Genomic DNA, 26,859 nt, shown 5'->3' with positions numbered 1-26,859 from the left:
CAACTCTTTGCTATTGTGAATAGTGCTGCAATAAACATACGTGTGCATGTGTCTTTATAGCAGCATGATTTATAGTCCTTTGGGTATATACCCAGTAATGGGATGGCTGGGTCAAATGGTATTTCTAGTTCGAGATCCCTGAGGAATCGCCACACTGACTTCCACAATGGTTGAACTAGTTTACAGTCCCACCAACAGTGTAAACGTGTTCCTATTGCTCCACATCCTCTCCAGCACCTGTTGTTTCCTGATTTTTTAATGATGGCCATTCTAACTGGTGTGAGATGGTATCTCACTGTGGTTTTGATTTGCATTTCTCTGATGGCCAGTGATGATGAGCATTTCTTCATGTGTTTTTTGGCTGCATAAATGTCTTCTTTTGAGAAGTGTCTGTTCATGTCCTTTGCCCACTTTTTGATGGGGTTGTTTGTTTTTTTCTTGTAAATTTGTTTGAGTTCATTGTAGATTCTGGATATTAGCCCTTTGTCAGATGAGTAGCTTGCAAAAATTTTCTCCCATTCTATAGGTTGCCTGTTCACTCTGATGGTAGTTTCTTTTGCTGTGCAGAAGCTCTTTAGTTTAATGAGATCCCATTTGTCAATTTTGGCTTTTGTTGCCATTGCTTTTGGTGTTTTAGACATGAAGTCCTTGCCCACGCCTATGTCCTGAATGGTATTGCCTAGGTTTTCTTGTAGGATTTTAATGGTTTTAGGTCTAACATATAAGTCTTTAATCCATCTTGAATTAATTTTTGTATAAGGTGTAAGGAAGGGATCCAGTTTCAGCTTTCTACATATGGGTAGCCAGTTTTCCCAGCACCATTTATTAAATAGGGAATCCTTTCCCCATTTCTTGTTTTTGTCAGGTTTGTCAAAGATCAGATAGTTGTAGATATGCGGCATCATTTCTGAGGGCTCTGTTCTGTTCCATTGATCTATGTCTCTGTTGTAGTACCAGTACCATGCTGTTTTGGTTACTGTAGCCTTGTAGTATAGTTTGAAGTCAGGTAGCGTGATGCCTCCAGCTTTGTTCTTTTGGCTTAGGATTGACTTGGTGATGCGGGCTCTTTTTTGGTTCCATATGAACTTTAAAGTAGTTTTTTCCAATTCTGTGAAGAAAGTCATTGGTAGCTTGATGGGGATGGCATTGAATCTATAAATTACCTTGGGCAGTATGGCCATTTTCATGATATTGATTCTTCCAACCCATGAGCATGGAATGTTCTTCCATTTGTTTGTATCCGCTTTTATTTCATTGAGCAGTGGTTTGTAGTTCTCCTTGAAGAGGTCCTTCACATCCCTTGTAAGTTGGATTCCTAGGTATTTTATTCTCTTTGAAGCAATTGTGAATGGGAGTTCACTCATGATTTGGCTCTCTGTTTGTCTGTTATTGGTGTACAAGAATGCTTGTGATTTTTGTACATTGATTTTGTATCCTGAGACTTTGCTGAAGTTGCTAATCAGCTTAAGGAGATTTGGGGCTGACACAATGGGGTTTTCTAGATATACAATCATGTCATCTGCAAACAGGGACAGTTTGACTTCCTCTTTTCCTAATTGAATACCCTTTATTTCCTTCTCCTGCCTGATTGCTCTGGCCTGAACTTCCAGCACTATGTTGAATAGGAGCGGTGAGAGAGGGCATCCCTGTCTTGTGCCAGTTTTCAGAGGGAATGCTTCCAGTTTTTGCCCATTCAGTATGATATTGGCTGTGGGTTTGTCGTAGATAGCTCTGATTATTTTGAGATACGTCCCATCAATACCTAATTTATTGAGAGTTTTTAGCATGAAGGGTTGTTGAATTTTGTCAAAGGTCTTTTCTGCATCTATTGAGATAATCATGTGGTTTTTGTCTTTGGTTCTGTTTATATGCTGGATTAGATTTATTGATTTGCGTATGTTGAACCAGCCTTGCATCCCAGGGATGAAGCCCACTTGATTATGGTGGATAAGCTTTTTGACGTGCTGCTGGATTCGGTTTGCCAGTATTTTATTGAGGATTTTTGCATCAATGTTCATCAAGGATATTGGTCTGAAATTCTCTTTTTTGGTTATGTCTCTGCCAGGCTTTGGTATCAGGATGATGCTGGCTTCATAAAATGTGTTAGGGAGGATTCCCTCTTTTTCTATCGATTGGAATAGTTTCAGAAGAAAATTCTATAATATATATAGAACCATGTTTGTGTATGAGTGTATCAATCAATTTCAAGCCCTACACAAGTACAGAGTAATTTTTGTTTATTTGTTTGAGACAAGGTCTTATTCTGTGACCCAGGTGAAGTGGCATGATCATAGCTTGCTGTAGCCTCCAACTCCTGGGCTCAAGTGATCCTCTCCCCTCAGCCTCCTGAATAACCAGGACTACAGGAGTGCACCACTTTACCCAGCTAATTTTTTAAAAATTTCTTTTTGTGGTCTTGCTTTGTTTCCCGGGCTGGTATTGAACTCCTGGCTTCAAGCAATCCTCTCACCTTGGCCTCCCAAAGTGCTAGGATTACACAGGTATAAGCCACTGTGTCTGGCCAGTAATTTAAAAAAATCTTTAGGCCAAAAAAATTTAAAAGTTCAACTCACATCTTTTTACTTTAGCAAGAAATATAAAATTTTAATTAATCATTAAAAATTTACATAGATTAAATTTTACATTATGGGCAGCTGGAAAAGATGATGTGAAAAAAAGAAAAAGGCCGGGCGCAGCAGCTCACGTCTGTAATCCCAGCACTTTGGGAGGCCAAGGCAGATGGATCACCTGAGGTCAGGAGTTCGAGGCCACCCTGGCCAACATGGTAAAAACCCATCTCTACTAAAAATACCAAAAATTAGCTGGGCGTCGTGGTGGGTGCCTGTAATCCCAGCTACTCAGGAGGCTGAGGCAGGAGAATCGCTGAACGCGGGAGGCAGAGGTTGCTGTGAGCTGAGATCGTGCCACTGCATTTCAGCCTGGGTGACGAGTGAGACTCTATCTCAAAATAAAAATTAAAAAAAAAAAAAAGAAGAAAAAAAGAGAATACAGAGGAAAGAGAATGAGTTAGATACCTAGAAAAGTTCGCCCAAGCTGTAGAAATAAATTACTTCCAGTATCTTCTCATTTATTTGTTTTTTTTGGTTGGTGAATATATTATAATTACCTTTTGAAATATTAATTTGGAAAGTATCTTTTGTGGCTTAAGAAATTGTCTGCTTTAATTTCAAAGATGAAGTTTATTTTCAGATAGAATTAGAGATATTTTGGACATAACTCATTTCTTTGATCCTAAGATGCATTTTTAAACATTTTGATATCTCTAAGGTCAGAATGTAACTGATAACTGGCAGCTCTTTTCTTTCTTAGTGTACATCTTAAAATAATGGTGCACGGTACAGATTACTTACAGGCATCTCAGTTTCAATCACATATGAAATGAATAGGTGCTACTTGATATTTTGGAAAATTTGAGATATTAATAGTATAAGTCAATCAACAAGCAGGTTTATTTATATAGAATGAAAGTCTTTATCATATTCAAACTTTGTCAGATTTTTACCTATATTCTGAGAAATTAGAGTTCTCATTTCACAACGTTTAGATGTACATTCAAAACTCACATTTATCTCACTATTCTGAAACTTTTTTCAAATTAAGTCTGGTTTTTCAGTCTAGTTGGTCATAGAAGGATAACAATATATAAGAAAAACTTCTAGAATCCTCTCAGATAACCCCCCAAAGTGTTACCAAAGAAGGGTTTTAGAAACGAAAAAGGTGATAAAGTGCTTCATTTTTACTTTCTTTTCTTCACAGGACAAAATTCAAACAATACTCCATACACTTGTAAATATTAATAATGATTATTTACTTACTGTTAAATAATATTTATATACATGTTGAGAAAGAGCACATGTAACATACAATAAGGTCAAAGGTAACAGAACTTGCAAAATGCAATCCAATGTATTATAACAAGGGTAAACTATGTAATTGAATACAAATCAATTTGAAATCTGGAGGGAGAATAAACATTTGGTAAAAGTTGAATAATTAACTTCTACCTTGTTACAATAAAAATATAGTTAATTTTCTAAATTTAAATTTGCTATTTTAATTCTAACTTATAATGATACTTAGATACGTCAAATATCCATGAAGATCCCATGTTTTGATTATCGGTTAATTTCAAACTTTCTTATTTTATGCAAACAATGTCCACATTCCCCAGCATTAAACATTATTCAGAAGGGTCAATAGCTTACTGACAATATCAATTTTTAAAACCCATCTATGTCTGTTAATTTATTGACTTTTTAACCTTCACCAGTAACTCTTTGGGATGAAAGTCTTATCAGAAGCCAAATAAAATAAAAAAATCTGACTACCATACTGATATGGTTTGGCTCTGTGTTCGCACCCAAATCTCATCTCAAACTGTAATCCCCATGTGTCAAAGGAGGGACCTGGTGGGTGGGGATTGGATCATGAGGGGGTTTTCCCCCATGCTGTTCTCATGATAGTAAGTGAGTTCTCATGAGATCTGATAGTTTTCGAAGTGGTGGATTCCCTTGCTCTCTCTCTCTTCTGGGTGCCTTGTGAAGAAGGTGGTTGCTTCCCCTTCCACCATGACTATAAGTTCCCTGAGGTCTCCCCAGCCATGCGAAACTGTGAGTCAATTAAACTTCTTCCTTTAGAAATTATCCAGTCTCAGGTCGTAACTTTATAGCAGTGTGAGAATAGACTAATACACATACTAAGATAAAAAACTTATATGACAACTGCTGGGCAGTTAACAAGCTATTAGTCAAAGTATGAACTGGAGACAATATTTGCCTGCTATCCATAAAAACTTGAAAATGATTTGTGTAGTATGTTTAGATTTGTATAATATATGCTTAGAAAAGTGTAATATATATTTATTATAATTGTATGATAGTGAAGATCTGGAAGTAGCTTAAACAGTCATCAAAAAGAGACTGACTCAAGTCCATTTATTTTAAAAATCAAAAAGGATATATATGTATATGTGAGTGGTTGCATGTGTGTGTATGTGTGTACATATTTCTGGAAAGATTAATTATTCCACCGATAAGAATGAGAATATCTTTTATTTATTTCTTTAGAGACAGGGTCTCACTCTGTCAGCCAGGCTGGAGTGCAGTGGCATGATCATAGCTCACTGTAACCTTCAATTCCTGGGCTCAGAGGATCCTCCCACATCAGCCTCCACAATAGCTAAGATTAGAGGAGTGTGCCACCACACCTGACTAATTTTAAAATTTTATTTGTAGAGATGGGGTCTTGCTTCATTGCCCAGGCTGGTCTTAAATTCCTGGCCTCAAACAATCCTCCCACCTTGGCATCCCAAATCATTAAGATTCCATGTGTCTTCAAAGCATTCTATTCTATGAGTTTTGTCATGGATATTTGTTTTATAATAAAAAACAAAGCAGCAATAGAGAAGTCAATATTATGATGGTGTTTACAATGCATAGAAATAAGTCTTTTATACATTTCCTCCACATTTTGCTTATTTATAGGGATAATAAAAAACCCATGAGAAGAAGTAAAATTCTGCTAGATTTTTAAGTCAATTTTCATTATTAAACCTTTATTTTACATTGTTACATATCTTTATATATATGCCTTGCAAATATAAGATATCTACACATATGTTGATCTATTCAGACAGTCTTAAGCGGCTTCACATTTGTAACTAGTAACTCAAACTGCAAAGCCAAACTGTTCTATCTTACTCAGCCTTCTCTTTGCCATACATAGCATGGGACTTTCATGCTGAGATTTTATGTATAATGTCAAATCATTAATACAGTTTAGGTTATTATGAGCACTTTGAACTTGATAAATGATACTTTCTGGTTATCTTAAAGTACTTTTTGATTTAAATGTATTAATTTGTTATTCTGAAAATATATATACTATATCTGGACTACAGGAGAACCCGAACTAAAAGACTGGGGTTACTTACCAGTAATTGGAGTTCTCTGACTGAAAATTTACTCCACAGATCCACATATTTTGGAGTTATTCCCATGTACCACCTCAAGGAATCGGGAGCTGTTAAAATGAGAATTTCCAGAAGGTTGGCACCACCTTAAGGCTTGTGCCAAGTGCTGGTTGATTCCCTTTCTGTGCAAGCCTTAAAAGCTTAACACCCACCTTTGTAATTCTAAATACACGGGACAGGATGTGTTTACGAGTAATGGTTCTTGAAAGATTACCTAATCAAAGAACTCCAGTTACCAGTGGGACTCCTTATTTTTCATTTTATTCTAACACAAATATTTACTTTTTAAAAATTGAAAGCAGTGTCAATCCTAAGTCAAAATATTAGAAATACTTTTAGTATACTTTTTAGTATGATTATTAGTGTCAGACACATTATGTTTCTTACCTTGAGCTTGCAGTTTTCTTAGCAACTTTGCATCTGCGTTATCTAGGAATTCAGCATTGCCAACATTTGGAGGTCGACCTTTCCGACGTCTCATCCTGGATTCCTCTCTTGCTCGTTGTCTATCTGGATTTGGTGGTCTTCCTCTACGACCTTCCATTGCCCTGATACGAGGAACGACATCCTCTTCTTTCAAAAGACACCACTGCATTCCCTTTTAATTAACATTTTATAGAAATAATATATTACAAACAAAATAAACACAAGAGACCAATATGTCAGAAAATTCTAGCTAAAAATCACATATATTTTGGAATTTATAACATTGGTATAAACTTTAGGAATTTCATTTTTAAATTAAACTTAGATGTATAATGATTCATGGCCTTTGGCATAGCTTTTTCTTACTTTAACGACTTAAGCTTTAATTAAATATATAGATTTGTATCTGTATCCATAAACATAGAGATATAAATCTTAATCACCATTTCTGAACTATAATGACCATTGAGTTAGCAGATATTTAAAAATATTAGTTGTAAAATGATGCCACTATAGATTGTTCTTATGGGTGATCAGTTAAACCAAAACACTAAGCTACCCAAATAATACATGAAAGTTTCTCTTTATAAATATTACAGCTAATAAATTAAGACAGAAAGAGTTAGAATATCAGGATTCTGCAATACCTAATAAATTAGTGAATCAAAGAATTGAACTTGAATGGTTGCCTATCATCAAAAAGAGACACAACTAGACAGATATTAGCCTCCTGATGGAGGCTCATACAATCACCTATAAAATAGTATTGCCCCTCACACACACACAAAAATCAAACCTGGATTTGATCAAGCCTCTAGATTTAATTAAAGTAACTTTAAAAGAAACACAGAAGTATAAGTTAAACTATACGGCAAAATCCATTCTGTGGGAAATTCTATAAATGACCTAGTTTCTTCAACAAATGTTGCAATTAGTAAGAAAACTGTAGGAAGTTTAAATGAACCTTAAAATATGTATCAAACAAGCCCAATTTGTGGACCTTACTTGGATACTTATTTAAATAGACAAACTGGCCGGGTGTGGACTGGCCAGGCACAGTGGCTCACGACCTGTAATCTCAGCACTTTGGGAGGCCGAGGCAGGCGGATCACCTGAGGTCCGGAATTCGAGACCAGCCTGGCCAACATGGTGAAACCCCATCTCTACTAAAAATACAAAAATTAGCTGGGCGTGGTGACAGGCACCTGTAATCCCAGCTACTCGGGAGGATGAGGCAGGAGAATGGTTTGAACCAGGGAGGTGGAGGTTGCAGCAAGCTGAGATCGCACCATTGCACTCCAGCCTGTGGGACAAGAGCGAGACTTCATCTCTAAATAAATAAATAAATAAATAAATAAATAGACAAACTGTTAAGAAAATTTGAACAATTAAGAGACAACTGAAAATCTGAGCAATGACTGAGAGTTGATGATATCAAGAACGTATCAATATAAATAAGTACAACCACTATGGAGAACAGTTCGGAGGTCCCTCAAAAAACTAAAAATAGAGCTACCATATAATTCAGCAATTCCACTGCTAGGTATATATCTAAAAGAAAGGAAATGAATGTATTGAAGAGGTATCTGCACTCCCATGTTTGCGCAGCACTGTTCACAAATAGCCAAGATTTGGAGGCAACCCATATGTCAGATGGATAAAGAAAATGTGGTAAATATACACTACATAATGGAGTACTTATTCAGCCATAATGAAAAATGAGATCCTTTCATTTGCAACAACATCATGGATGGAACTAGAGAGTATCATGTTAAGTGAAATAAGCCAGGCCTAGAAAGGTAAGTTTTGCATGTTCTCACTCATTTGTGGAAGCTAAAAATTAAAACAATTGAACTCAATGGAGATAGAGAGCAGAATGATAGTTACCAGAGGCGGGGAAGGATAGTGAGAGGAGAGGGGCAAGGGAGTGAAGATGGTTAATGGTTATAAAAAATATGTGGGTAAAATAAATAAGATCTAGTATTTGATAGCACAACATGGTGACTACAATCAACAATAATCTATCATACATTTAAAAAAACCTAAAAGAGTACAACTGGATTGTTTGTAACACAAAGAAAGGATAAATGCTTGAGGTGATGAATACCCCATTTACTCTGATGTTATTATTTTGCACTGTATGCCTGTATCAAAATATCTCATGTGGCCGGGCGCGGTGGCCCACGCCTATAATCTCAGCATTTTGGGAGGCTGAGGCGGGTGGATCTCCTGAGGTCAGGAGTTTGAGACCAGCTTGGCCAACATGGTGAAACCCCGTCTCTACTAAAAATACAAAAATTAGCTGGGCATGGTGGCAGGTGCCTGTAGTGCTAGCTATTTGGGAGGGTGAGACAGGAGAATGGCTTGAACTTGGCAGGCGGAGGTTGCAGTGAGCCGAGCCGGAACCGCTGTACTCCAGCCTGGGTGACAGAGCGAGACTCCATCTCAAAAAAAAAATAAATAAATAAAATCTCATGTACCCCATATATATATATATATACCTATTATGTACTCACAAAAATGAAAAAAATTAAAAAGAAATTATATATTAAAAGTATAATAATGGTACTGTGGTTATGAGTCCTTATCTTTTAGAGACACAAATGGAACCATTCCTTCAACAAATTTTGGGAGGGAGAAGAAGATGAGGGTATATGTAAAACAGTATTGGTCAAAATGATAATTCCTAAAACTTTTGATGGGTAAAAGGTATATATTATCAGTCCATCTATTTCTGTATATATTTGAGATTTCTCATTATAAGCCTCCTAGTGGAGGCACTGCCAACACAATGCTAGTGTATTGTAAGAATAATTCTGCAGCTGGGCTCAGTGGCTCATGCCTATAATACCAGCACTTTGGGAGGCTAAGGTGGGCGGACACAAGGTCAGGAGTTCAAGACCAGCCTGGCCAATATAGTGAAACCCCGTCTCTAAAAATACAAAAATCAGCCGGGCGTGGTGGTATGTGCCTGTAGTCCCAGCTACTTGGGAGGCTGAGGCAGAAGAATTGCTTGAACCCAGGGGGTGGAGGTTGCAGTGAGCCAAGATCACGCCACTGCACTCCAGCCTGGGCGACAGAACAAGACTCCGTCTCAAAAAAAAAAAAAAAAAAATACTGCTTAGCACATAAATACATGTATACTGCATGGGTCAATCAAAACAAATACACTGTTATATTACCTTATAGTCCAAAATAATATGTTCAGATATAGGACACATCTTTTAAAAATAATTGTCTTATTATTTCTTTTTAGGAGTTAATTCCTTCAGTATGAAGGTTAAGGAAATTTTTAAAACGTGTTTTTCTCTAAAAATATCCTCAAAGTAGAAATTTTGGTTGAGTCACTAGAAGAAACTGTGCAACCAAAAATAACCCAAAGTTCTTGAGTTTTACGTTATAACACGATTTGCCTAACCTGGGGCAAGGAGTCTATGAATATCGCAGTTAATGGGTACTAAATTGTATGTGATTATGGATAATAGCTACATCCCACATTCCAAGTATTGTGCTTTGTTCCAGATACTTTGAATAGACTATACACTTTAATCTTCACAACATTTCCATCTCATATGGTGGGTTTTATCATCTTTACAATTGAGGAAATTCAGGCTGAGTGAGGTTGAATAGACAGCAAAGAACAGACTGTGATTCAAACTCATGACTGTCTCACTCTTAAACCTGTGCTCCTGACCACTACGAGTACTTGATGTTATAAAGATGTTCTTATAATTGGTAAGTGACAGATCATAACATTTAGCCATGAAAGCACAGCCAAGATTATGTCAAGAAAAGACCATCAGAAAAAAATTAATGCATATGTTCATACACATATATACTAAAAATAACATCTATACTAACTCCTTTCGGTAATTCTTATCTTAAAAATAATTTTAAAAATTAATTCTGAGGAAAATGAAAATTTTTTGCTGAGATTCCAAATGAAGTCAATAGGAACAATAGTTGTACAAAGTGTATTTTTAGGCCATAAGCCACTAAAAAGGAAGACATCAGCATAGTTTATGTCAGGTTATGTTCACCAGCATGGGAAGCTTTTGATTAGTTTAGGTTTTCATTTTTTTATTATGTTCTTAAGCACCAAGGCAGCATGTATAATATAACTTGAAAAATATAAAAGTAACATTCATGATATTTGGAAGAGAAGAGTGACTAATAAAAGTCTGTAAACAAATCTGCATTCGGTTTTTAAAGTATCTGATTAGTAACAAAATCAATTTTTGGCCAAAATTGTAAGAGTTCCATCAACTTTTCTTATCTAGATATAATTTTTACATAGTTACATTTTTATTCAGCTAGGAAAATACACCTGTGTCAAAAGAGGAACAAAATATGTTGGTGCCTAGAACTTAGCAGACAAATATAGTGACCATATCATTCACATTTTTGCCCTTGGCATTTAAAAAGTAAATACTTTCTAAAGGGATTGCATATACTAGATTACTTATAATGTCTTCTGACTCCTAGATTTTAGAAAATGAGAAAAGAATCATTAGGAAAATCTGAAACTTATACAACAGCTTTAATTCACTGAAGAGCTAAAATAATTGTGGGTGAGAACAAGTAGTATTTTTCTCAATAAATTTTTCCTCAGGAAAAGCAAATACAATTTATATCATTTGATTCACATGCCATTGGCTTTTTATCTATCAGAAATTATATATCAAAAGAATTTAATTCTTTTTTCTTGATTTCTAAGACTTAAGATAGTAAATATTTGCTGAAAATAATTTTTGTTGACTAAGATTTTTAAAATATGGATAAGAAAAGATGATCAACAAGATGGAGATAGCAAAAGATTTTTTTTTTTAATTTTTATTTTTGAGATGAAGTCTCACTCTGTGGCCTAAGCTGGAGTGTAGTGGTGCAATCTCAGCTCACTGCAACCTCCGCCTCTTAAGTTCAAGTGATTCTCCTGCCTCAGCCTCCCAAGTAGCTGGGATTACAGGCGCTTACCACCATACCTGGCTAATTTTTCTATTTTTAGTACAGACAGGGTTCCGCCATGTTGGCCAGGTTCGTCTCGAACTCCTGACCTCAGGTGATCCACCCCACCTGCCTTGGCCTCCCAAAGTGTTTGGATTATATGTGTGAGCCACCATGCCTGGACAAGATTATGTTAATTATATTATTCTAATTCTGCTTTCGAGAGTTGCTAATTTGTATTCTTAGTGAATAATACCTTCGATTCTATAAATACTACAAAGAGAAAGAAGGAAAAAAAGAAAAGCGTTTATGTTTTATTTCGGAAGACTGACTAATACAGGTAAATAAGCTAATGAAATAAGTGAAAATACACTGTAAAGCTGTAATATATTATAAAAATGAAGTTTTCACTACTTAAATGTTTGTTGAGGCACCTTTACTCTGAGCAAGGCATAACATTATCTAAAAGTCAGCTAGAGAGAGACCTTTTCCCTAAAGGACCACATTTTTAACAAGGACCTCAGGCTCAGTCAATTCTAAGGCAGGTGACCCTAGGACCACACCCTCAGTAATGCGTTAGAAAAAGAGTTTAGAGCTTGGGAGAGAAAGTTGTCTCAACTGTCCATATAAAAATTATGATGGCCTGGATTAGGGCACAGGAATTAGAGCTAGAAAGGGAGATAAGTAGTACATTCGTCTTTTGGGAGAGAGAACTGGCTGAAATTGAACACTGCCTGGATGTGAAGGAGGAAAGCCTGAATGTAGACCAGAAAGGCAGTTAAGGTTTGGAGTAGTCTCTAAACAACATGGAAAAGGGAAATAAGTGGCAATGAGGTTTTCTTACTGAACAAATAAGGATGGAGAAATATTTGAGAAAACTGGAAAACAAATTTATTGCTCAACTTTTTTATGACTTATAAACAGACTTTTAAAGAAAGAAAATATTTCTTTTTAGTGAGTTCTTAAATATTTTCTGTATTCAGAAATTCAAAAGAGATCATGAAATTTATTTTCAGTATGACCTTCCTATTTGAACATTTCTGTTATATAGTCTTCATAAACAAATGACTCCAAAGGATAGGTGAACCCTTCATGAGGGACTGGTTTGTTTTCACCTTATCTTATAGACAGTAAATTGCCTAATTAACTGGGTTTCCCACGTTTCACTGAAAGCTAGAGTAAATATGTGGTTTAGCAGCCACATGTTTAGGTCTTAACGGGATGTGTTCTCAAGTTTTATTCCTGATTCAATTTTACACATCCTGGCTTGACTTTTTCTTTTGTTGCTCCCATTTTTTAAATACTTGTAAGCTGATTTTTTCTGGGGGGGAAAGCAGTATATAATTATGTAAATGCAGTATACCAGTCCACCAAAAGCCAATTAGCTGAATGATTTATTTGCCAAGTTATTGATGACTATTTTTAAAGTTTTAGTATCACCAAGACTGGGATGCAGCAATTTCACCATGGATTTACAATCCTGTGCCACTAGATGCCCAGCTTCCCAAGTTAACATTTGAGATGCCTAGTACTGTCCTTCTTGAATGCTCAATGTTATATAAGTGAATGGAGGGACTTTACTCTTCTCATATTTTTCTGGATTGAGACCTGTGTCTATTCCAGTCCTTGCCTCTGGTAGTAAAATATTTGTGGGGTATGTTTTAAATCTGGATTAAGGCAATTGGTCTGACAATTTAAGGCCTATTAGTCATTCAGTGGATTGGTCATTTACCAAATTGATTTCTGGTTAAATAATTTTCAGTAAATTTAACCGTAGCTTAAGTAAACAAAGTTAATTTTTTACCATATTTCCTTTTGAAATTATACTTTCAGAATCCTTTACTTCCCAATTTGTTTATATGAAACTGTTAGAACGCCACACCTAAAAGCAAATTGATCTTAAAGACCTCTTATATGCATTTACATTACAGATGAGAGAATTAAGTTAGCTTCAGTGTAAGTAAGGTAAGATATGAAATTACCCTGCTAGAACTAAAAAAAAATTCTTTGGGGAATGAGCAAAGAAAGGGTATCAAATATTTGCAACTAAATTTGACAATTCACGTAAAAAAATGAACATCATGAGAAAAAAATCAAAATTTTGTTGGATTTCCTTATGCCTTTCCAGTTTAGTATTATGTCTACTTCTAGCTACTTAACAGTGCCAGAGGTAGGTAGGTAAAGGGTGATAGATTATAAACTTTATGACAGATATTCTTAAGCCACACTAGTCATATAGCTTATTACACCATACACTACATAGCACTTTAAAGATGTGAAAGAGTAAGAACCGTGAGAAAAGGTGTCATCTATTAAAAACAAGTGAGAAAGATGTGGTTTGATGCAACTGTTTCCACCAATGCTGACTATGCTTTCTACTTACTCAAAGTATGTCATCCTCTAATAGTCAATGACTTTCAATATCTCCTCCTCCTATATCCTTGGATTCATACGGTTGTCCTCCTAGTATAGGCCTTGCCCAGCCACAAAAGTCCTACCTGGTAGATTAGTGACATAAATTTCCAGACTTTTAGATTTCTGGTACTGATCTTTCATGTTCTCAGTGTCCATTCGTGCCCACGGCTATGCTGCATTAGGTGTGACAGTTAACAGCAGAGCTGAATTAGAACTCTGGTTGTTGACTTCCAATCTTTTGTTCTTCACTTAATTCGAAATAATTACCATCATTATACTTGTGCCAGAAACTGTGTGTCGCCTACCTTACTGTGAAGCCTCCTCTTACTCCTTATTAACAAAACCCTAATTTTTAGCTGGGCACCATTGTGCCTACTGTTTTATCTTCCTCAGAGAATAAGCTTCTCTAAACCAACAATCACTTTTTTGTATTCTTCAGTTTCTCTATGAACATTAGTTTTTCTTCAAATTCAGGCTTTCAACTTAATTTCTGTACTGAAAGGTGTATTCACAATTTGCTCTATGGGAAAATGCCTTTAGGGGACATCTACTTATGGAAATAAATGCCCGGCACATGAAGTATTTGCCACAAATATTTACTGATTAAATGACTCAGAAAAAAAGGCTCTTTTCATTAAGAACTGTAGACATTTTACTTTTTATGGCTTGTGCATTAAAAAGAAGAAACACTGTACTTTTTCCTAAATGCAACATCTCAAAGAAAAAAAGCAACATTTTCGGAGTCATTTTAAACTTGCTTCTTCTTTGCATCTTTCAATTTTATGCTTTTTTTGGCCTGGTAACAGTAGACATTCCATATTCTAATGCTTCTAAACCTCCTGGTTGAAAAAAATAAAGTTAAGGTCTTTATGCTTAGATGTATAGCTTTCTACAATTCACAAAAAATGCTTTTCAAGGTAGATCATCATATATTTCAAAATAATACGTTATTAATTTATTTTGATGCCTTCCTCTATTCCTAAGAAATATGTAAATACCTCTTACCTTAGTATTATATTTAGGTAAATAAAAATAATGCTATTTTATTACCAAAATCTGTCTAGCTCAACCTTACTTTCTTTTATTCTGACAATCAAACACAAAGTAAAATAAAAACAATGACATTTTATTCAACAATTTTTTTATAATGTGATGAAACAGAAGTCTGTAGGAAATTTATTTACCTTACCCATTTTCAAAGGTGTTTCTAAAACTGCTAACAGAAATTCATTAAAAGGTAGCCAGCCAGTACAGCATAGACTTATATAGAGTATTACAATTGTTTTGTTCCATGAAGTCTATCACTCCTCTAAAATCAAGATTTTTACAGAAGCTGGTAAGAAGTGTTTGAAAACTATCAGTATGCTGAAAAGTAGCCGATTCTACAAATTCCTCACTACATCTGTGGACCAAAACAAATAAAACTGATAATGGATATATTAAGTGTATCTTATTCCCTATTTCTTTCTTTCCATTTTTTTTTTTTTTTTTTAAATTAGAGACAGGGTCTCAATCTGTCACCTAGGCTGGAGTACAATGGCATGATCATAGTTCTCTGTAGTCTCAAACTCGTGGGCTAAAGCAGTCCTTCCACCTCAGCCTCCCAGGGAGCTGGGACTACAGGCATGCAGCACCATGCCCAGGTAATATTTTTATTATTTGTGGAGCTGGAGTCTTGATACATTGCTCAGGCTAGTCTTGAACTCCCAGACTTAAGTAATCCTCCTGTCTTGGCCTCCCAGAGTGTCGGGATTACAGGTATGAGCCACTGTGCTGGGCCTTTTATCCCCGTTTCATTTGTAATCCTATTTTCTTGAATTAAGGGAATCTCCTTTTTTAAAGGTAATAATTACATTGTTGTCCTTCAGTAAATGATTAATTTACCTAAATTTTAATAAATATAAGCTCACACATCTCTCATCTTATTGTACTATACAAAAGTTAGTTAATATTTTCAACAATTGCTTGCTGTTAATATTAATAAATACATATATAATCATATCTTAAGCCCAGAAATATCTTGAATCAAAAAATGATTAAGCAAAATATCCATGGTATTCAACAAGAAAAAATAAAAGTCATCCAAATAGGAAGACAGAAAATCAAACTATCTGTCTTAAGAGACAATATGATTCTATACCTAGAAAACCCTAAAGACTTTTACAAAAAGCTTCTAGGACTGATAAACGAGTTCAGTAAAGTTCGACGATACAAAATCCATATACAAAAATCAATAACATTTCTATATGCCAATAGCATCCAAGCTGAGAGCCAAATCAAGAACGCAATCTCATTTATAATAATAGCCACAAAAAGAATAAAATACCTAGGAATATAGCTATCCAAGGAGGTGAAAGATCTCTACAACAAAAATTACAAAACACTGCTGAAAGCAATCAGAGAAGACATAAACAAATGGAAAAACATTCTATGCTCATGGATAGGAAGAATCAATATTGTCAAAATGGCCATATTGCCCAAAGTAATTTACAGATTCAATGCTTATTCCTATCAAACCATCAACGTAATTTTTCACAGAATCAGAAAAAACTATTCTAAAATTCATATGAAACCTAAAGAGCCTAAATTGCCAAAGCAATCTAAGCTAAAAGAACAAAGCTGGAGGCATCACACTTACCTGACTTCCAACTATACTACAAGGCTACAGTAACCAAAACAGCATGGTACTGGTACAAAAACAGACACACAGAGCAATGGAACAGGACAGAGAACTCAGAAATAAGACTGCACACCCATGACCACCTGATTTTTGACTAAGTCAACAATAACAAGCAATGGAGAAAGAAATCCTCTATTCAATAAATAGTGCTGGGATAACTGGCTAGACGTATGCAGAATATTGAAACTGGACCCCTTCCTTTCACCATATACAAAAATTAACTCTACATGGATTAAAGACTTAAATTCCTAGGAAGAAACCAAGGAAATACCATTCTGAACATCAGCCTTGGCAAAGAATTTATTACTAAGTCCCGAAAAGCAACTGCAAAAAAAAATAAAAATTGACAAGTGAGACCTAATTAAACTAGAGCTTCTGTACAGCAAAAGAAACTATCACAGACAACCTACAGAATGGGAGCAATATTCACAAACTGTATATCTGACAAAGGTGCAATATCGAGACTCTATAAGAAACTTAATTCAACAAACAAAAAATAACCCCATTAAAAATGGACATGAACAAACACTCCTGAAAAAAAGATACATGGAGCCAACAAATATACACAGAAATGCTCAACACCCTTAATCATTAAAGAAATGCAAATCCAAACCACAATGAAATACTATCTCATTCTGACACTAGTCAGAATGGCTATTGTTGGCCAGGTGCGGTGGCTCACACCTGTAATCTCAGTACTTTGGGAGGCCAAAGCAGGCGGATCACGAGGTCAGGAGATTGACACCATCCTGGCTAACACCGTGAAACCCCGTCTCTACTAAAAATACAAAAAAATTAGCTGGGCGCGGTGGCGGGCGTCTGTAGTCCCAGCTACTCAAGAGGCTGAGGCAGGAGAATGGTGTGAACCTGGGAGGCGGGGCTTGCAGTGAGCCCAGATGGCACCACTGCACTCCAGCCTGGGTGACAGAGCAAGACTCCATCTCGAAAAAAAAAAAAAAAAAAAAAAAAAAAAAAAAAAAAAAAAAAAAAAAAGAATGGCTATTATTAAAACATCAAAAAACAATAGTTGTTGGCAAGGTTGCAGAGAAAAGGGAACACTTTATACACTGCTAGTAGGAATGTCAATTAGTTTAGCCACTGTGGAAAGCAATGTGGAGATTCCTCAAAGAACTTAAAACAGAACTACCATTAGACCCAGCAATCCCACTACTGGGTATATACCCAAAGGAAAATAAATTGTTCTACCAAAAAGACACATGCCCTCACATGTTCATTGCAGCACTATTCACAATAGCAAAGACATGGAATCAACCTATATGCCTATCAACAGTGGACTGAATAAAGAAAATGGTATATATACACCCAGGAATACTATGCAGCCACAGAAAGAATGATATCTTATCCTTTGTAACAACATGGATGCATATGGAGGCCATCACCTAAGTGAGATAATGCAGGAACAGAAAACATCACATGTTCTCACAAGTGAGAGCTAAACATTGAATATCCACAAACACAAAGATGTGAACAGTAGACACTGGAGACTACTTGAGCAGGGAGAGTGGTGGCGGGGGGTGGGGCTGGGGGTTGAAAAACTACCAATCAGGTACTGTGCTCCAGGATCATTTGTACACTGAACCTCAGTGATGCACAGCTTGCCCGCTTAGCAAACCTGTACACATACCCCTGAGCCTACAATAAAAGTTGAGAGAAAAATAAAGCACTGTGTCCCTAAGAAAAGCATCAAACTACATGCTTAAAAACGATTTCAGTTTATTGCATGTAAATATGCCACAATAATATTTTTTTAAAGAAAAAAGTTTTTTCAATTATGGGCTTTTTTCTTTAAAAATAATATTAGCAGCAAAGAAATTCTTCAACATAAGAAAAATTAATGATTTTATCTTTTCTGAAATAAAATATTGATGGGCTGTTGCTTCTCTTTCAGATTTATCACAGGTTGCTGTATAGACTTTGAGAGTAAGGGGACTTGTTTTTGTTTTCAATTAACTTTTTTACTTCTTTAGTATTTAATGTTGAGATGAATGGCTTTTTATGTAAATTATACTCCTGGAAGGAATAAATCATTCTCTCGATAAACTAGAGAAAAACCCAGAATTCTGCAATGCAGATATTATCTTCTAGCAGAAAGTATTATCTCCTAAATTTTATATATAATATATGGAGAATTGGAATTCTGCTGATGCAATTTTTGTAATGTGTTAAGTAAAATTAGACCATATAGAACTAATGTTGGGGGTTTTGGGATATGTTTTAAGATTTAAAAATGATGAAAAAATATACTTCCCAGGAAAATGTTTTAATAGGAGAGTGATTAAGAATAGAGTTGTCCCTTGGTATCCAGGACCTCCCTCTCTGAATACCAGTATCTGCAGATATTCAAGTCCTTGAATAAAAATAACACAGTATTGGCATATAACCTATACCTATACTCCTATATACTTTAAATCATCTCCAGATTACTTATAATAGTAAACACAATGTAAATGTTATGTAAATAGTTGTTACATCATATTGTTTAGAGAATAATGACAAGGAAAAATGTCTGTACATGTTGAGTACAGATACATTTTTTTTCCTGAGAATTTTCAATCCACAATTGCTTGAATCCACAAATGCAGAAAACACAGATATGGAGGGCTGACTGTACTAATGAATCCACAAATACAGCATTTCATTTGCTATCAAACATCCCAATAGATACATGAAGCTTGGAAAACTGTAGTGGCAACATTTAAGATCATTTTGTACAATCTCCATGCATTTGGAAAACTATGAATTCTCAGTTTTATTGAATTACAAAGAATAGGGGTATTTACTTTTAAAAGACAGGAAATTGTTTTTCTGTTGTTTTTTTAGATGGAGTCTCACTCTGTCGCCCAGGCTGGAGTGCAGTGGCGTCATCTCGGCTCACTGCAACCTCCACCTCCCAAGTTCAAGCAATTCTCCCTACTCAGCCTCCCAAGTAGCTGGGACTACAGGTGCCCACCACCATGCCCAGCTAATTTTTGTATTTTTAGTAGAGAAGGGGTTTTGCCACATTGGCTAGGCTGGTCTTGAACTCCGGAGCTCAAGTGATCCGCCCGCCTCAGCCTCCCAAAGTGCTGGGGTTACAGGCGTGAGCCACAACGCCCGGCCTGTTTTTCACATTATATACATAAAACAAGCAAATTTTAGAAAAGACACAACATGCAAAAAATGTAGAAAGCAAAAAAAATCCATTGTTATCACCATTACATCCATTATTAGTTTTGACACATTTCCTTCTAGTCTTTTAATATGCACAGTTTTTAAAGGTTTCATCATCAAACCACTTATACAATTTGCACAAAAGCAGATATATTGTAAATACATATGATCATCACTGTATGGTAACAGTAGCTTTGTGCCACACTATATTTTACATCTTCTACAAAATTTAGGGTGATCAAAATTATTTCACATTATAATTACTATAACAAAAATATATAATCTTGGTTTTCAGAGAATATTCTTTTTTTTTTTTTTTTTTTTTTGAGACGGAGTGTCGCTCTGTCATCCAGGCTGGAGTGCAGTGGCGCAATCTCGGCTCACTGCAAGCTCCGCCTCCCGGGTTCACGCCATTCTCCTGCCTCAGCCTCTCCGAGTAGCTGGGACTACAGGCGCCCGCCACCATGCCCGGCTAATTTTTTGTTGTATTTTTTAGTAGAGACGGGGTTTCACTGTGGTCTCGATCTCCTGACCTCGTGATCCGCCTGCCTCGGCCTCCCAAAGTGCTGGGATTACAAGCGTGAGCCACCGCGCCCGGCCCAGAGAACATTCTTATATAATGATATACGTTTCCAGTTAACCATATGCTTAAACCTATTAATCACACAATCCAGTATATAAAAATGTACATGGTATTATAACTATATGCATCTCTAATTAATTAACTAGAACACTTTTTTGGATGACTTACCTTTAATTGTTGTTTTTTAAAAGTATCCTGAATTCTTGCGTACTAATTTTGGTTTTAGCTAAAAGAACTGCTCTCAAAATTACGAATGTTTTCCCCTAGCATTCTGCTGAAATGTTGGCAGCTTAACATATTTGGCTTTAGTAATTCATCCTATTTCCTTGATTGGAATTGATCTCAACAAGACAGTATGCATTTGGAAAACACTGATTATATTTAATAAAAAGTGAATGCATGTCAAGGAACATTCTACTCTGTGTAATGAGGCTTTATAGATTAGGTCTAATTATCACTGATATAAAACTAAAAATCCTTTATATGTTAAATAGCAATTAGCTTTCCTCCCCGAACAAAAATCTAGTGAACTTAAAATCACAAAGATATCTTTGGCATAAATAATACAAGTAAGAATCTGACAACATGAAACAAAGATTTTTAAAACAATTAAAGTTTCTAATATGTTTTATGACTTTAAAATTGATATTGTGTATATAGAATGTGTAACACTGTGGTTCACTAAAATTCTAAGAATCTGGTGACAGATTTAGTCTAAGTCAAAATATTTTGTTTTAAAAAAATAGAAAACCCTAGAATATATTTCCATATATTTCTATAAATCTCAGATAAACCCATTTTGACATTTTAGAACTACCAATAAAGAGACAGGTAGATCTGGACATAACTTCTTTCTTTAAAAGTCATGGACTACAAGAGAAAATAGGTTACCTGATGTATGCAAAAGATTACTTTTTCAGAAACCTTGAGTTCTAGTTATGTCTCAGCCTTGTGTGTGACCTTAAAAAATTCCTTTAAGCTTCCAAACTCAAAATAAACCTCTTGCAGAATGAGGGAGACCTTTTCCATTTCAAAATTATAAAATTAAAGGGTAAGATAGGATAGAAAAGCTCCCTATTCACAAAGAAAATATTAATTGCCAAAAAAATTTTCTATGCATTATAATGGGACAGAAGAGAGAGAGGTTCAATGAAGAAAGAAAATATCAACTTCAGCTGGCTGAGCATTTTAGCCTTTTGAAACATTTTTATGCATATGATCTCATTTTAATCTTGCCATAATCCTATGAGACAAGAAGTGTAATTATAATTGTTTCTATTTGGCAGATAAAGTGGAGGCAAAGGGGGCATTATTTTGTTATTGTTCAGAATTACAAGAGTATTTCACGGATTAACAAGAATCTAGGTTTCATCACTCCTTAACTGGGACCCCTTTCAATGCGGCTAAAGGGAATAATAAGCACATGCAGCTGAACACAACTAAGGAATAAAGGGAAAGCATTAAAGAAAACATACAGGAAATGAGATCTCCATGGTGGGTTCTTTTTGCTGACTGGTGAGGATGTGTACTTAACACCATAAGCTCAAAGGGAGCTGTGGTGATATGTTCAGAAATGTGTACCACTTAATGTAAAAACTGAATTTCTGCAAAAACCAGAAATTTCATTCATCTAATTTTAAGAAACGACAAAAAGAAAAACTTATCAAACTTGTGAAAATGCATCATATAGTGTGGCATAATCAAATGGGCAAGATTCTTCCAAAACCCTAGGGCATATATATCCTCTTTTGGACTGACTTATAATAATAGGGTCTTCATATTCAAATTAGTTTTTAAAACTAGCTGTACTTTTCAGGAAACGAATGTTTTCCTATATTTCATATGAACATGCAGATGCTTTTATACCTATATAAACTGTAAAGTTATTGGTTGAATTAATAAACAGAAAAAGTTTACTTAAATATGAAGAAGATACCTATTATGTCAAAGCTCCTTGTTACTGAAACATAGTTAATTGAGGCCTTAATAAGTGCTTACCACAAAGTTATATGTATAGCCATATGAACTAATTAAAGAAAGGCAATGCTCCAGAGTGTAGTGAAATTTACTTCATTTAGGTTATGGTACTATTTGGTTCAAAGACTATACTTTTTAAAAAGTGGATACCTGCGGTCCATCTCTGGCTTCATAGAAGTCACCCACTCTTATTTTTGCACTGAAGCTGAAATTGTCCCTTGAGATATCCATTATTCCATTTCTGCTGAGATACTGAAAAAATCACATATTTTTCCACTTCAGGTTTTAATAATTACAACCCAGCTTTGATGTATAGCTAGCTTCAGGGCACTAATGTTTTGCATATTCTATCAAGGGGCTCTAAATTTATAGGAGATCAATTTAGGTTAAGTACAATAGTCCCATACAAGAGAATATTTAGTATCAAGGAACTTTATCTGAGAAAGGAGTACACCTTTTTTTTGTACATGATCATGCTTAATAGGCACCAAATGTACATTATTTGGTGAAAAGTATGTACCTTTATTACTTCAGGGTACTGCCTAAGTTTCTTTCCACATGGAGCATAATATGCTACTTCTCCTTGAAGGCGCCCTCCAAAGTTTCTTATTCTTGTCTCTCTCTGCCAGCTACACATAACAGAAATGAAGGTTATGACATACTTAAGCTTTTAAAAATTAAAAATAAGTTAAAGTATACATGTTCTCTAGAAAACAAAAAATGAAAACAAAAATAAACTCCTCAAACAACCCAAATATATTAACTATCAAAATTATGTAGATTTTTAGCTAATTCAACTAAAAAATTAATTATTCAATTTATATATTAAACTCCATCAAAATTTTTAGAAATCATACTTGATTACTTTGGGTACTCTGACATTTGAGTAACATGTCAATGTGTGCTGATTTTTTACATCTGAAAAGCTTTAAGGGAGGAGTAAAGTAAATCTGGCTCTCTGCTGCTTGGGGTTCATGTACATTCAGTCTAAAAGCTGTCATTTCTAATTAAACCATTTTAGCCAAACTCTGGTTGAGTCCCTCAATTTTGACCGAAGTGGCTTTTACTGTCCTTTAATTCTATCTTCACAAAAATTTCTCACAGTCTCATGTACTCCTGCCCTTTGCCATCTGATTTGCTCTTGGTTCTTTTTCAGTCACGTTCCTACTTGGCTGTATCATCCCACCCCAGCTCTGCCATACCTCCAGGAAACAGGATTAATTTCAGTTTTCTGATATACCGAATTCCTTGCCCTTTGCTCTGGCTCTTCTGCTCTAATAAATACTATGCAGCTATGTACTTCTTCTATTAATTGTAGAGAATGAGAAATCAAGTATACATCAAACATGCATAAATATATGGGGGAAAAAGAAAAAGGAAAACCTTATTTTGCATACCCATATTCCAATGGAATACGCAGTTCACGTTCATCTGTTACTCTTCTTCTTTTGGAAGTGCCTTTAAAAAAATTCAATTGGTTAATATAAAACATTCATTAATATAGATAATAATCTTGATAGTTTAGAAACTTTTCTTTAAAAAAGTATATGTTAATAACTTGGATTTAGTGTATTTCTGTAATTTATACATTATTTTTAGATGGTTTTCAATAAAACACTGTATAAGGCAGGGGGCTTTTTTCTTCTTTTGGGTCTGAGTGACAGAATAACTAGTTTTTCTCTCTAAAGAAAATACAATCCAAGGTAAAAATATACACCTTTCCTGTCATTTTATTATTAAAGAAATGGCTAGAGAAGCAGGAGAGAAATAGAGGTTTCAGAAAATCTATTTAAATTGTTGACTTTGAAAATAGGAGTTTTCGGATGCTGAAAAATTTCAACAGCTGGCTCATATATTTAAAGACGATTTAATTTCTATGTCCATATAAATCCATAGTCAAAAACACTACCAGGTCTTTTAATTAACCTAAACCACCAAGGAACAGGATTATGATTTTATGTAAAAATTTTCTAAGACCGAGATCAAGTTTCACAAACACAAATAAGTTCATCTAAAATTAGTAGGCTGTCATATTGGTACGTGGTAAATGAAAATAAAGCTAGAAATTGACGAGAGTGAAATAAGTAAAACAACAAAATATTTTACTATATACATCTATATTTTCTTAGACACTGAATGAGAACTGAGAGTAGTTGTGGAATATTGAATGTAGAAATGTTTAATGAAGACCTCTAGGAATTTATAAAAAGTCAAATAGGAAAAAAAAGGACATGGCATGTTAATGGAATAAGAATGCTACTCTCTAATAGAAATGACACTGGCTATATGTTGGGCAGATAGCATCTTAAGTAACCAAGTGAGCTTTTTTATAAAGTACAGTTGGCCCTTGAACAATATGGGTTTGAACCGCGTAAGTCCACTTATATTCAGATTTTCCTCTGCCTCTGCCACCCATGAAACAGCAAGACCAATCCTTCTCCTCCTTAGCCTGTTCAACATGAAGATGAGAATGAAGATCTTTATAATGATCCACTTCCACGTAATGAAGAGTCAATATATTTCCTCTTGCTTATGATTTTCTTACTAACATTTTTCTTTTCATTGTAAGAATACAGTATATAATACATACAACATATGTTAATTGACTACTCATGTTATCAGTAAGGCTTCTGGTCAATAGTAGGCTAACAGTTAAGTTTCTGAGGAGCCAAAAGTTAGATGTAGATTTTCGATTGTGTGTGGGGCCAGTGCCCCTAAATCCTGCGTTGTTCAAGGGTCAACTGTACAAAAAAGTCCAACTGTCAATTAAATTCTATATTCTAGAAGCACAAACTGAACACAAAAGCAGAAAGGTTCAAAACCAAAGGAACTGTCATCAATCAGATCCTTAAACTGGAAACTCGGGGTGGGGGGAAAGACTAGGTAATGAGTCATATCCTTTGAAAATACATGCTCACCTTTCTTAGCCAACCTAAAATCTAACTTTAATCTTGATTGAGTGAGATCATCTCCAGAACACTCTATCAATAAATATTCTTGCTATGGTTTGACTTCTACTTTAGAATAATAAAAATAAAGTGTAGGTACCAGAGTGTGGGCTTGAAGTAAGTGTGGAAGAAGATGTACCAAGAAAAGCAGGTGACTGGGATTCAGAACATAAGGCAGCAGGAGCAGAGCCTGGGGCTTTTGCTATGTGGAGGTTACGAGGTGTTGAGTGAGCTGTGAGACTCATGGAAGGGCTTTTGACAGAGGAAGTTGTTTTATTCAGTTTCATTGAAGTTTTCTCTCCTTCAGTATCACTATCTGATTCATCTTGGTCTTTATCATCATCATCTTCTTCTTCTGATCCTTCTGTATCTGATTCTGAATTACTATCTGATTCTGGGAAGTAAAAGAAGCATTTGTATATTATAACTAGATAATCACCAATAATTTGCAGTTTGTGTCTAAATGGACTAGCTCAGGAACCAGCACCTGTGAATGAGAACTCAAATGAGCAATTTTCCTACAGAGTAAATGTTATAAGCTATTTGAGAACAGTGTATGTAGGCTATCAATCTTCAAAAAAATTTTTTTAAGTGTAAGTTTTACTCAACACTTTAATCATAAAACAGTTCTCATGTGACACTATTCACATGATGAGTTCTGCTTAATGGCATCAAAATAATTTTTTATTTAACAGAGAAACGAAAGTAAAAGAGGGGATTAAATTGACTTCAAATTAACAGATTCCAGTGGTTTATGAAGTACAGTAAGTCAAATATAAGAAAGAGAAATCTGGAACTACCATCATACTTCCATTTTGGCTTTGGAGTAAAAGAAAACAATTTTCAACAGGAGATTCTTGGTCTTTTGGCTGCAGTTTTTCTATTTACATACAAGACTTCATCAGGCTTTTCAGGCCTCTCAAAAAACCAGGCTTACAGAAATAATTATAGTAGGATAATTCAATAAAGTTTGTTCTAGCTACGTAGTTCTACGTATGATGCATCCGTTCCTCTACATATGTAAAATCTATTACTAGATTAAACTTGATAAACATAGGAGTGACACTTAGACTGCTTCCTCATAGTTCACAGTACAATAGCTTCTGTGGAATTCTGGTTTGTGTTATACCATTTGCCTATATTGAAATTCATTATAAAAGTTAGTTTTAAAAGCTATGAATATTGATATTTATGATCTATCATACAAAGTTGTTTTACGGAAACCCCAGGAAGAGAGGTTCTTACCCTGAGCACGAAGTTTGTTTTTAACTTATAGACACTTTAAATTGTACAGCTGAGTATATTTTCCTATTCATATTAGCTGCTAAAAAAAATTAGTTGAATCTGTAGTTGACCAGTAACAAATCCACAGACGTTTATAATATGTATTTCATTTTTGTATTCACAATTTAAGCTCTCTTGTATTTTATGTTTTCAATCTTCTGTGGAATGAGGAGAGGGAAGGAAAATAAAAATGCAAAGAAGTTAACCCCAGACCCAGCAAAAAGAAAAAAAAAAGTGACTCAAAATTAAATCAGAGAGTCCTCTATATGTTATTTAACAAATTTTCTGTTATTGATGAACATTCATAGAGATTTAGGTTTTTGGTACTTTCTGAATGACTATGAGTATAATTTTATCTTTGTTCAAAACAGCTGGTGATACATTTTAACAAGTAGCAGAAGAAATGAAAAAAGAGTGGTCCTGAATGAAATAAAAATTA

General features: G+C 35.1%; 1 protein-coding gene across 4 annotated transcripts in view; it reads right to left on the bottom strand.

The window, feature by feature from the left end:
• The window catches only part of BAZ2B (bromodomain adjacent to zinc finger domain 2B), a 385,701-nt gene that overhangs the window by 112,748 nt on the left and 246,094 nt on the right, over positions 1–26,859 (bottom strand). For all 4 annotated transcript variants that reach the window (XM_058441739.1, XM_058441732.1, XM_058441742.1 and 1 more), the window contains 5 exons: positions 25,237–25,530; positions 23,586–23,646; positions 22,709–22,817; positions 22,339–22,440; positions 6,380–6,590 (listed from right to left, as the gene is read on the bottom strand). In XM_058441739.1, coding sequence (XP_058297722.1) covers positions 6,380–6,590; positions 22,339–22,440; positions 22,709–22,817; positions 23,586–23,646; positions 25,237–25,530 — 777 coding nt within the window. The remainder of the gene's footprint in view (positions 1–6,379; positions 6,591–22,338; positions 22,441–22,708; positions 22,818–23,585; positions 23,647–25,236; positions 25,531–26,859) is intronic.

Source organism: Hylobates moloch, unplaced genomic scaffold, assembly GCF_009828535.3.
Source record: "Hylobates moloch isolate HMO894 unplaced genomic scaffold, HMol_V3 SCAFFOLD_1, whole genome shotgun sequence".
NCBI lineage: Eukaryota > Metazoa > Chordata > Mammalia > Primates > Hylobatidae > Hylobates > Hylobates moloch.
This window is presented reverse-complemented; position numbering and strand designations above follow the sequence as displayed.